The sequence below is a fragment of the Aptenodytes forsteri genome, unplaced genomic scaffold (assembly GCF_000699145.1).
Source record: "Aptenodytes forsteri isolate BGI_AS27 unplaced genomic scaffold, ASM69914v1 Scaffold151, whole genome shotgun sequence".
Classification (NCBI taxonomy): Eukaryota; Metazoa; Chordata; class Aves; order Sphenisciformes; family Spheniscidae; genus Aptenodytes; species Aptenodytes forsteri.
The window spans coordinates 4,409,555-4,422,392 of record NW_008795939.1 but is presented as its reverse complement, the minus strand read 5'-3'; the positions used below and the strand labels follow the sequence as shown (position 1 = coordinate 4,422,392).

Below are 12,838 nucleotides of genomic sequence, written 5' to 3'. Positions count from 1 at the left end.
CATCTGCAGACTTGCTGAGGGTGCACTTGATCCCACTGGTTGTCATTGAAGAAGATATTAAATACTGGTCCCAATATGGATCCCTGCAGGACGCCACTTGTCACCAATCTCCATCTGGACATTGAGCCATTGACAACTAACTCTCTGGATGGGACCATCCAACTAATTCCTCATCCAGTGGACAGTCTATCCATCAAATCCATCTCTCTCCAATTTAGAGAGAAGGATGTTGTGGGGGACCGTGTCAAAGGCCCTACAGAAGTCCAGACAGAAGACATCAGTAGCTCTTCCCGTCTCCACTGATGTAGTCACTCCATCATAGAAGGCTACTAGGTTGGTCAGGCAGGACTTGCCCTTGGTGAAGCCATGCTGGCTGTCTCAAATCAGCTCCCTGTCCTCCATGTGCCTTAGCATAGCTTCCAGGAGGATCTGTTCCATGATCTTCCCAGGCACAGAGGTGAGACTGACTGGTCTGTAGTTCCCAGGGTCTTCCTTTCTACCCGTTTTAAAAATTGGCGCAATGTTTCTCTTTTTCCAGTCACCAGAGACTTCACCTGACTGCCATGACTTTTCAAATATCATGAAGAGTTGTTTGGCAACTACATCAGTCAATTCCTTCAGGACTCTGAGATGCATCACGTCGGGTCCCATGGATTTATGTATGTACAGGTTCCTCAGGTGAACCTGATCTTCTCTTACAGTGAGAGGGACTTTGCTCCCACAGTCGCTGCCTTGAGGTCCATCTACTTGAGAGGTGTGGGAAGAGAGGTTGCCGGTAAAGACTGAGGTAAAGAAGTTGTTGAGTACCTCAGCCTTCTCATCGCCTGTCGTTACAAGTTTACCAGTCGTGTTCATCGGGGGGGTACACTTTCTTTGACCTTCCTTTTCTGGCTGACATACCTATAGAAGCCCTTCTTATTATTCTTTGCATCCCTTACCAAGTTCAGCTCCAGCTGGGCCTTGGTCTTCCTGACCCCATCCCTACACAACCAGGTAAGGTCCCTATACTCTTGCCAGGATACCTGTCCCTGCTTCCACTGTGTATGCATTTCCTTCTTGCTCTTTAGTTTGACCAGTATGTCTTGACTCATCCATGCCTGTATCTTGCTGTCCTTTCCTAATTTCTTACATGAGGATCAAGAGCTCTTGCACTCTATGGAAAACATCCTTAAAGATCTGCCAGTTCTGTTCTGCTCCCTTGTCCCTGAGAGTAGTTTCCCAGGAGGTCCCCTTGACTAACTCCTTGAACAGCTGGAATTTTGCTTTCCTTAAATTCAGGGTCCTGACTTTACTCTTTGCCTGTCCCATTTCCCTCAGGACTACGAACTCCACCAGTGAATTATGACTGCAGCCTAGGCTGCCTCCAATCTTGACACCTCTGATTAACTCACTTGCGTTGGTGACCAACAGGTCCAGTAATGCATCCCCTCTGGGAGGGGTGTCTATTACCTGGCCTAAGAAGTTATCCTCGATGCACTCCAGGAGTCTCCTGGATTGCCTACAGCTCGCCATGCTACTTTTCCAGTAGATGTCAGAGTGGTTGAAGTCCCGCAGCAGGATGAGAGCCTGCAAGCCCAATGCCTCCTGCAGCTGGAGTAAGAACGCTTTGTCAATAGGCTCCCCTTGATCAGGTAGCCTGTAGTAAACACTGACCACAAGGTTCCCTTTGTTGCCTTGGTCTCTAATTCCTAGTCATAAGCTTTCAACCTGCTCGTGGCTATTCTTCAGAGACAGCTCTTCACACTCTATTCATTTCTTGATGTAGAGGGCAACCCCTCCACCCCTCCTTCCTCGCCTGTTCCCTCTTAACAGCCTGTAGCCATCGATAGCAGTGCTCCAATCATGGGATTCATTCCACCAAGTTTCAGTAATGGCAACTAAGGTCATAGCTTTCTAGCAGCATGGTGGCTTCCAACTCCTCCTGTTTGTTGCCCATGCTATCTGCATTGGTGTAGAGGCACTTCAGCTTGATTGTCAGACGTGTCAACTTTTTAGAAGAACATGCCTTAATTCTTTTGAGGTACTTCCCTGGTGTTTCCCTGTTGGCTCCTATTACCTCAGGAGCCCCTGGCTCCTCTCTGTAAGCTTCAGGTGTGTTCCAGTGTACACAGCACATCACAAAGCAACAGGTTGAGGGCCCTCACTAGCACCCTGTCCCTCAAATCTTGGTTCATTGTCCCATGGCTTGTCATGGGCAAGCCTGATGTTGTCCCCTTCCCCCTTAAATTCTAGTTTAAAACTCTGTCAATGAGCCCCGCTAGCTCATGAGCAAAGACCCTCTTCCCCCTTTGAGAGAGAAGAATCCATCCACCAGCAGGCCTGGTGCCGTGTAGACCATCCAGTTATCAAAAAATCCAAAATTCTGTCAGTGACACCAGCCACAGAGCCATGTATTAATAGACTGGATCCATCTGTTTCTTCCAATATCACTGCCCGCAACTGGAAGGATAGAGGAAAAAATTTCCTCTGCTCTGGCTTCCCTTACCAGCCGTCCCAAGACCCGGAAGTCTCTTTTGATTGTCCTTGGACTACATGTTGCCACTTCATCGCCACCCACATAGAAGAGCAATAACTGCTGGTAGTCTGAAGGCTGTACCAGGCTAGCAAGTTTCCTAAGAATTGCTAGGAATGCTGGGATAGAAGAACAGCTATAAAACTAGAAACTCTGTTCATAGTAAGGATACAACAAATTTTAACTTTATGTACATGGGGACCCTTCAATTATAGACTATACAAAATAAAGTAAGTGCTAGCTGATTATCTAATCTGCTTATCTATTTTTCCTGAAATTTCTCTCACCTTCACAGTGCTTCCACTTTACATCTCCTAGGTACTCCGCTCTCTTTTACCCACTTCCATGTTGCCTTCTTTCATAACATACCTTCCATTTCCTCTTTGTAACTGCATCCTTCCCAAAATGACCTTACCTTCTAGAAGAAAAAAGTTGTAGACCTTGCACACCATATTTCATATGCTCTTTCCTACCTTTCTGTCTGTGTTTTCTATCCATATCAAAAAATGTCTGCAGGAGAGACCATCTTTTCTCTGTTAGATGTGTCTAACGAAACATGACCATAGGTTTTGTTGGCGTTTAGGCAGTACTGCAGTGAATGAGTTATTCAAAACTAAGGACTGTAACAGTTTTGGCAAAAGAATAAAGTTCTCTGTGTTTACACAGTTTCCTGTACTTGGTGGAAATTTAACTGTAAATGAAAGCTTAATTTTTATCCTTAATGAAAATGTAGTGATAGGTTTGCTAGGACAATACTGTTTTATATGTGGCATACTTAAAAATGCATGAAAATGTCAACTCAGTTTCCAAACAGTTTGCTTTTTCATAAGTTAAAAAAAAAAATCTGTTTTTCTTTCCAAGAAGTTAGAATAGAAAGATAAATCTTCTCTTCCCACCCCGGTAATCTTGAGGTATTCCTGAAATTGCATCATTTTTCTTGAATGAGGTATTAAACTTATAAATGGAAGAATTTACCAACATTAACCTTACTGAAGAAAATGAAAGATTTTGCAGGGGGGTGTAATGGAAATTTAAAAAAGAAAAAGATCTGAGTTTTTCATATTTGATTTCAGGTCTACAGAGACAAGAAAGCACTGATCTGCAATGTCATTTACCTCCACTGTCTGTGAAATCACATCCTGTGAAAGAGATATTAGAGATGGTTTGAAGCTAATTGTGTCACTAGGTCTAGGAATAAAGTGAAAGTTCAGAAAAACAGTGCAAAGCAGGATGGCAGATATTCACTATGGAAATCAAACCATACTTCAGGACGGACAACTTCTTTTTCATCTTCCATGGCTTGTTTCGTAGCGTAGCAATTAGTTTCTTTTTTTCTTCTACCTCTTCTTTCAGCTTGGCCAATTCTTCCTCAGTAATCTGCTCCTCCTCAGAGTCAGAATCAGAGCTTCAAACAAAAGCAGGAACAAAAACCATCACCAAAACTCAGAAAAGACAGAAGTTTTCACTGAAGCACATACTTGGTGTTAATTCTTGTTAACTTTGAGACCTAGATACTGTTGCGCAGAAGGGAGGACACAGTTCACTTAGACTTGTTATTAATTTTAGTATGAAAGGCAAACCCTGCACACAAAGTGCAGAGCCACAGCTAGCTGAACCAGCACTATACCCAGAGCATCCCATGGAGAGCGGGCAGCGCTCTTGAGGAAGTGTCTGACAGCCACTGATTGTTCATGCAGGAGTAACCAGCCTCCTAAGCGTCCAACCCAAACTCACAACGGGCAAGTGAGGACACACAGCCATAAAAATGAACCTGTTCACCCCACTTCAGTGTGCCGCAGGAGAGAAAAAAGACACCACAGCCACAGAAAAGACAAGTTTAAACACCAGATGACAGCCCATCCACTGATCAAGGCAGTAACATTTCAGAGATGGGAAAGATTCAAAGCCACATTGCAGCAAGGCTGTGATGTGTCCTAGCACTCAGAGTAAGCAGATGCAATATTAATGGCATCTCCAGATGTGTTGTGTTTGTAATCTGAACTTCTTATCCATGCATTGGTTTCTAGTATCTTTGGAAAGCATTGCTGATTAAGGCAATGTCCACTTCCCTAAAACCTTCATAGATATCCTTTTCTGTGAGCAATCTTACATCTCATATAATGGCATATAGCAAATCATTAGCAACAGGTGTTTCCTCTTCTTATGCCAGCAAACAGGAAAATGATAAAAAGGAAGTCTTTAGACTCTGACTTCCTGCCCTAAAAACTTGACAGTGACAACTGTCAGCAGCACTAAGTGAGCTCTTAGTAAAAGCAGTTTGATGCGTTTCTATTTGTTTCTTGTTGTGTTTTCTTTTGCCTTTTTTTTCTGTTTTGAATGTTTGAAAATATACTACAGGTTTTTTTAAATAGTTTTCTAGTCTGCTATGGGAACAGTTCATTCAGACTTTATCAAGCAAGCAGTTTTCAGGCTGTTTTGCTTATAATTCACCTTTCTGAGAGTTTGATATTCAAAATCTGAAGTCAGAGCTGAATGATTCATTATGTAAGTCACCTAATTGTATAGTTTCTATTGTCTTGATAACTAAAGAATTATAAACTTTTTCTTCTACCAAAATAGATAACAGAGCTGTAGTTAAAGATTTGTGTGACATATAAGTCAAAGGGTTTATCTGTGTGACATAAAGGACAAAAGGGTTTATCAGCAAGAATATTTATGAAAAGTTTCAAAACAAACAAATACAATAAAAGCAAAATTCTTTTTGCAATACAGCAAAATACAAATTTCTCATTGATCATCCGCCTTTAGTTTTCATAAAATACACATTGTTATAGCAAAAGCTACAGGGATCCCTTTAAAAACTTCAGACACACAGGATTAAGTTAGCAAAAGAAAGAAGGAAGCTCTCAGCTATCAGATGCCCTGCTATTAAAGACTCAAATGGTATTTATTGAAAAGACTGTCACATTTGAAAGTTGAACCCATCAGTCATAAAACTTCAGACTTCCTGTGATAAAAAACAGTGCCACAGAAAATATAAATCTACAGAAAGAAAGACTGCTACTGAACACCATACATATTTATTGTTATTCCGGTATTGAGATGAGAAACTTAAGTCAAATGGATGAAGGTCAATAAAAAGATTTGTGCATATAATTTTGAGGCATTATAATGCCAAAAGAGTCATGTCTTTAAGAAGAACAGAAAGATTAAGGGAGTCTGGATTTGAGAACGCTTTAAATCTTTAGTTGTTACAATCAGCTGCTTTGCGTTTGTCCTGGTTTTGGCAGGGATAGAGTTAATTCCCTTCCTAGTAGCTGGTACAGTGCTGTGTTTTGGATTTAGGGTGAGAACTAAGTTGATAACGCACCAATGTTTTAGTTGTTGCTAGGTAATGCTTACACTAGCCAAGGACTTTTTAGTTTCCCATGCTCTACCGACTGAGAAGGCTGGAGGTGCACAAGAAGCTGGGAGGGGGCACAGCCAAACTGGCCAAAGGGACGTTTCGTACCACGTGACGTCATGCTCAGTACATAAACTGGGGAAAGCTGGCCAGGGGGGGGCCGCTGCTCGGGGACTGGCTGGGCATCGGTCGGCGGGTGGTGAGCAATTGTACTGTGCATCACTTGCTTTGTGTTTTTTTGTTTTTTTTTTTTTTTATTTAATTTTTTTGCCATTATTAAAATGTTTTTATCTCAACCCACGAGTTTTTCTCACTTGTGCTCTTCCAATTCTCTTCCCCATCCCACCCGGGGGGGGGGCGGGGGGTGAGCGAGCAGCTGCGTGGTGCTCAGTTGCCGACAGAGGTTAAACCACGACAGCATTTTACAAAACAGACAGCAACGTGCCCAATATTGAGGATTTCCTTTGACAGAAGATTGCTGGGTTATGCAAAACTGAAATATGCAGTTTTACAAGACTGCAGTGAGAGTGGTGGGAAATATGAGTGGTAGGTGCTAATGCAGTGAGCTTACTGAGGAAAGGAAGCTGAGCAGAACATAAGAGGTAAAGTAGGGATAATATTGGCTCTTGTGCCCATTGCCCACTAGTGCTTTATTTGTTTTTGCAAACACATCTCATCTTTCATTTTTCACTTTCCTTTGGAACCAGGAAAGTAATAAAAATTCCAAATTTCAAAGCATCTTTAAGAAATCAGTATTTTCAAGAGTGTTTACACTATACAGTCAAACTTTGTGAAGTTACAGCAGATTTTTCCTTTAGCTCGAGCGGTTGAACACTATGAGATTCAAGCCAGGAAATCAGAATTCTGTCTTCTGCAAGTAAAAGTCTTAGCCTTTCATGAAAGGTTGTGATTCATACATTTGAAGGCCAGAAGGGTTCACTGTGACCTTCAGGCTAACACAGAGCATAAACGCACACAATGCTTTCTTTCCTAAGTCAGTAGAGCTCTTGAAATCAATGGCGCTTCCTTAAATCACACACATAATGAACTTGCTCATACTATTAATCTGTGTTTTGTTTTATGCCCATATTACACATCTGTGTTTCGGTTTTAGTTTCTTCTCCTCTTTATGGATGTAATCTACTCTTCTCATTATTTTTGTAAAAGCCATTTTATAGAGGTAAAAATCAAGATGAAAATGTTTTCTTGGAGCTTGGATGTTTTCAGTGAAAAGACTGGTAGGACTTTAAAAGTCTAGAGTGATGAGTGAATAAATTTGACTACATTTCTTCCTAGTTTTTTGTGAAAATTCTATTGTTTATTGATAACCCCTATAACATCCCCTGGCACTTAGTGCTCGTCAACAATCTTCCTGCTAGCAAAAAGATGCAGTGCCTGTACTGCCTTAATCTTCCAGGTACCTCTAGTCTTTTCCATAAGTTTTATGCTATTGAGTAATCCTATTAAAAATCAGTTGATTTGCTCACATATAGACATATACAGTAAAAATAGAAATTGCACAGGCTAGGCAGAATATAAGATTCCTTTTCTGAGGATTTGTAGCTCAAGTGACTGCATACGGTTTCTATCTAAGACCGATCAGTCACAATTAGACAAGCCAGTAAAGAACAAAATCGCTTTTCAACCTAGGAATATCACAGATCTTCACAGTGAGACTATAAGGAGCAATTTATCATTAATATTTTTGGGATGATGATTATGAACAGTGTAGAGCAGGCCCTCCTCACACCCTCAGTAACAGGTAAGAATCAACTACATCAACAACCAATAGCATCTAAGAGCAGAAGATTTAAAACTCACCCAGAAATAACTCCTTTTGCCATGGAATTACCCTGTGAAACTCACTACCACAAATTAGCAGCGATCAAAATAATCAGTAAAAAAAAAAAATTAGCAGCGATAAAAAAAAACAGGTTAAAAAAAAAAAAAAAATCAACACAGAGTCCACCTAGGATTCCTTTATGTCCTTTATGTAGAATAATTAAGGCATAAAGAGGTTTTCCTGATTTAGGTGAAAAGTAGCAGAGAGGAAGAGGGTAACAGCACCAGATTCTACTGATTTATATTGTGACATAGCCAAAAAGGGTAGTGTTTGCAGAGCTCAGCAAAATCCACAATGACAGCAGCAAATACAATAATATCTCCCTGTGGAATAATATCACATTCAATTTTACTTTTCTTTTTGTTTTGGTTTTTTTCATTTTTTTCTTTCTCAACTTCTTATTTTACTCTTATCATGCTTTTTCATGCTGAAATGTCTTGGCAATTAAAAACTACATCAGCAAGATGTACTTTTAAACAGTACGTAGCTTTTGTTGTGATAGGTCCTCATAGACTTGCCAGACAGTCTATATTTCTATGCTGCCACCCTTCTCTTCTGTCCTGAAGGTTTGCAAATCCTTTATCTGAATCACTGCTGAACTGATCACCAGCTTATTTTCCTTTGTTTTTATATTATTTTTGGTTTTCTTTTAAAAACCTTTTAAAACATTCTTAAATTTATTACTCTGCAATCTTGTCAGCTGGTGTCCTAAAAGTCTAAAAATATAATGTTCTTGAGGTATCTTCCATGGCATCCTCAGTTTTTCCTCAAAGGTTATGCTTATTACTTCAAGAACTAAGTCTTGATCCAGGTAGCAATTTCTAATTATTTAGCCCAAACATATGTATTTTAATGTTAAAAGCTTTGGAAGACAATGAAAAATATTGTGTCGTCATTCAATTTTATGTTTTCAGTGTTTGTTTTTTTTAATTAATGCTCAATAAATGTTTACAATGGAAGACAATAATAAGCAAGGGAACATGGATTGACACATTCAAGACTGTTGCTATACGAGTACAGGAAATTGCACAGATGGGGGATAATTGGCACCATAGCGAAGAGCCAGCACAAAGAAAGATTTTAGGCATTCTTGTAGGGAAGGGAAATGAAGTAGAAGTATATTGAAATGGGATCATGGACAAATTAATGCAACAGCATGTCTCACTGTATTTTTTTCTTTCTTTTGACTCCTGCTGCACTCTCCAGTGATGCCTTTGGGAACACAAACAGCTGTAGCAAGTGCTGAACGAGGGAAGGGGAACCTCTCTCCCTCCCCACTGAGATAAGCATGCCTAGCTCCATTTGCTCCATTATACACCATTCCCAGGGGTTGTTTCCTTTCAATAGCATGAGAAGGGACAGGGAGCAAGAGAATGCCAGGATGGCAGAAAAATACAAAATAATTCTCTGAAGTGCTCCATTTCAGTGGGGTCTTCCAAAGACCCCAGGTTGCATTAAATGCTTTGGAAAAGTGAACAGTAATATTTCAGAGGCAGTGAGTGGGAGACAGACTGGAAAATCCCGTCTCAGTCCTTGGTTCTGGGTTCTAGAAGTTTTGGCACTGATCTTTTATAAAAAGCTGGCTCAAACCTGGCTGGGAAACAAGAACTCAATCTTGTGTCAAGATTTTAGTTCTGCAATGGAAATACAACTATACCTTGGGGTTTTGGAGGGTTATCAGCTTGGGGTTTGGGGGATTTTAGTTCTGGGGAAAGGAAAAGGCAGGAGAGATCTCACCTGTTATGACCTCTCTCTGTCATTTGCTCCCCTCCTCTGTCACTTTCACTCCCTTTCTCCAGAGAACGGCTCATAAACTTAGGATATTTAACTACAATAAGGGTGACCCTGGCTTGAGTTCCTGTTCTGCCTGACCAAATTTGACCTAATCCTCAGGCTATTGGCAGTCCCAGAAGGGCCTGGCTGGTCATTTCCCAAGGCCCACCCTCGACTTGTGACAAACCCCTGACTTCATTCCACCAAAATGGATATGGCTTTGTGGAAAGTTTCCACTTCACTCAGCCAGCATTTCCTCATTGCAGGAAAAAAAAAATAATCTGTCCAGCTGTAATTGGGCTGTAAGGAGTAATGGAGTCATACTGACGCTTGGTATTTCACAGCTATGAATGAAAGCAGGTTTTATGTAAGATAACCATGGGTTTATATTAAAAAAATAATTTAATTAATTACCCAGATCCTGATTTCTTTTTGTCTTTTTTCTTCTTGTTGGCCTTCTCTTTTTTCCCTTTCTTATCAGGCTTTTTGTCCTGTTTCTTCTCATTTTTGCCTTTCCCACTTTTACCCCCTTTCTCATCTTCGTCATCTTCATCATCTTCCTTGGATTTCTGATTTGCCTGGTTCTTCCTGGCTTTTGCAGGGTCCCCATCAGAATCACTGCCCTCATTTCCAGCTGCTTGTCCCCGTCCTCTACGGTTTCTGTGCCTTCGATGCCCAGCTCTCCTTGTCCCATCTTCATCATCCTCATCCTCCTCACCACCATGCCTCGCTCTCCCTCTCGTATGTCCCCTTCTGGTTCTTGGTGTTGCTCTCTTCCCCCCTTTATCTGTGATGAAGGGAAAAAAACACATTAGAGGGAGACGTTTCCTCCTCCTTCATTCATACAGATAATCAGAAAACATCTGAGTGTGGCCTCAAAGTAATCTACACTACTGACCTGTTCCTCTGACATTTTCTTCATTCTCAGCTGCACTGCCTTCTTCATTGTCAACATCACTGCCATCTGTGGAGTGAAAACAAAGGCCAGTGCATGTGAAGTGTGGATCAGTCACTAGGAATGCACAGGTTTTAAGAAATTCTTGGCAATTACTGCATTGTACTCCCTTACAACATTTCACAAACCCAGCTTTTTGGAACATGGCAAATAGTTTTCAAGAAATAAGACGAAGACAGGAAAAAACAGTTACACTTTACTTCAGCACTCAAATAAGTAAACCCTCAAGTTATGCCGTGAAGAACTTCCTCTCATGGAAGAAATCCGTAGGACAGGAGGACCCTCAAAAAGAAACACGATAGCAATATCCTACAATTTGAGGAAAAGAACAAGGAAGATGAAAAAGTTTCTAGGGCAATTCTCAAAGATTTTCTTAAATGTGAAAGATAAGCACTGGCTGATATTAAAGATTAAAAGAATCATTTTCCGATTTCACTGACTGGAGGGCATGAAGCTTCATAGCTGCAGCATGGCTGAAAAGCATAGTCCCAGAAGAAAGAGGAAGATGTACTCTCAGCTCCAGCAACCAAATCTCTAAGCATAGTGACAAAAGTTGACCCAGCTCACTCGCATGCTGTACCACAGTCGTCTTCTACCACTCAGGAGATGATAAAAACATTGGAGACTCTAGAGAGAGAGCCTATTTACAGAAGCAAGTAGTATGTCTGCTTAGAAACATTTTTGGTTTGGGGTGGATCTCTTGCTGAAGTTTTTCAGTCTTAATAAGTTCAATAAGAGATGCTGCCTCTGCTACCCATCAATAACCAGGAAAGTATCCAATTCATTTGCCTGGGACACTTTGAAACTGGGATAATGCATATATAAAGAAAGCAAAATATTCCTCTCTTTCATATGTATTATATCCATTAATATGCTCTTTGCAAATATTGGTATGAACATATTATTTAATGGGTCACTCCTGAAACTGCTAGTGGTATTCACCAGCAATGTTTCTTCAGAAGCAATCCAACTAATACCTGAGAAGCCAGGAGTTAATAGGCTCTCTTGAGGTATCTTTGAGCTTGTACATGTGGGACAGCACTTGAGACACATCAGTGAAATATATAGAAATAAATGGTAGTAGGAGATTAATGAGAAGACTAAGAAATATTACCATGAATAGAAATAGGCAGCTGTCATTCCACTCCTATATACCATGTATGTTCCAGACGTATGTTGTCTAATGTCCCCTCTGTACAGACAGGACAGGTGACATGTCATGATCATGTCATAGTTGCGTTTTTCAGGCAAGAGGAAACTACAGTTATCTTCCTTCTTCATTCACCTGTAACACTTTTGAATTTTTCTTTATATTCTTTCTCCACCCATTCCCTAGTTCCCTAGTTCCTTTTACAAATTTTATTAAGCCACTAGCAATTAATCGAAAATTTATACATAAATTGATTTATCTAGGGACCGCTGTAGCTAACTATCAGGCACAACTTCTTAGCTTTACCCAGTATCAAAGAAAAGCAGTAAAATATGTAAGGCTGCAAACAAGAAGGAATCTAGGGTCTTGTTTCACTGTGTGCAATAATGGGCAAAGGGTTATTATCCAGAATTTGACAGGCATTTTAAAACTGGGATATATGCAGGGAGTCTAAGTTCCCTCTACAAAACATTTCATTATAATTACATTTTCTATCATTTCCACAGCATCAGCACAATAATTTTTTAAGACTCTGCAAAAATGTTATCATTCAATATCATCAGTGGAATGTGAAAATAAGCACTCCTTTGTTCTGTTTGGACATATGCCTTCTGCTGCTGACAGTAACAGGATCTCCATTTGACAAAGATTATTACGTTGCTATTGAAAGCTTGCAAAGATGAAGACAGACACTTCTAAAGAGATACTTTGCATGCAACAATAGGGCACGGTCTTTTATTGCAACTAATGCTTTTGCTGATCTCCTCCAGCCAAACGGAAATTCCCAGGGAAGCACTTTAATGGTACAAGGTTGGCCCCACTGCAGATTCTGATGAGCGCATACAACAAGCAAACAGCTGGAGGTATATCATATATACTGAAACATGCATTAGCAGTGAAAGTGTATCGTGCTCAAGTTGACATCATATTGACATAATAGTGAAAGTGACAATGGACTATGCAACACAGAGGCTTAAGCAGTGCAGAAGGTAGCTGTCGGGGTTTAATAATTCAAATAGCATAAGGGTAACAAATGTGCTCGTCTGAATCCAACATTTCAGGTAAAATAAAGTGTTAAACTACTTAATAGATTTCAGGCTGCTTGAAGAAAGTAGAATCATAGAATCATAGAATCATAGAATCGTTTCAGTTGGAAAAGACCTTTAAGATCATCAAGTCCAACCATTAACCTAACACTGCCAAGCCCACCACTAAACCATGTCCCTAAGCACCACATCTAC

The 12,838-nt window shown here is 40.4% G+C and overlaps 1 protein-coding gene across 1 annotated transcript in view; it reads right to left on the bottom strand.

Moving 5' to 3' along the window:
* TMC1 (transmembrane channel like 1) overlaps positions 1-12,838 on the bottom strand; it is a 74,573-nt gene that overhangs the window by 54,467 nt on the left and 7,268 nt on the right. The window contains exons 2-4 of the mRNA XM_019473653.1: positions 10,391-10,456; positions 9,907-10,279; positions 3,777-3,917 (exon numbers count right to left, since the gene is read on the bottom strand). Coding sequence (XP_019329198.1) covers positions 3,777-3,917; positions 9,907-10,279; positions 10,391-10,456 — 580 coding nt within the window. The remainder of the gene's footprint in view (positions 1-3,776; positions 3,918-9,906; positions 10,280-10,390; positions 10,457-12,838) is intronic.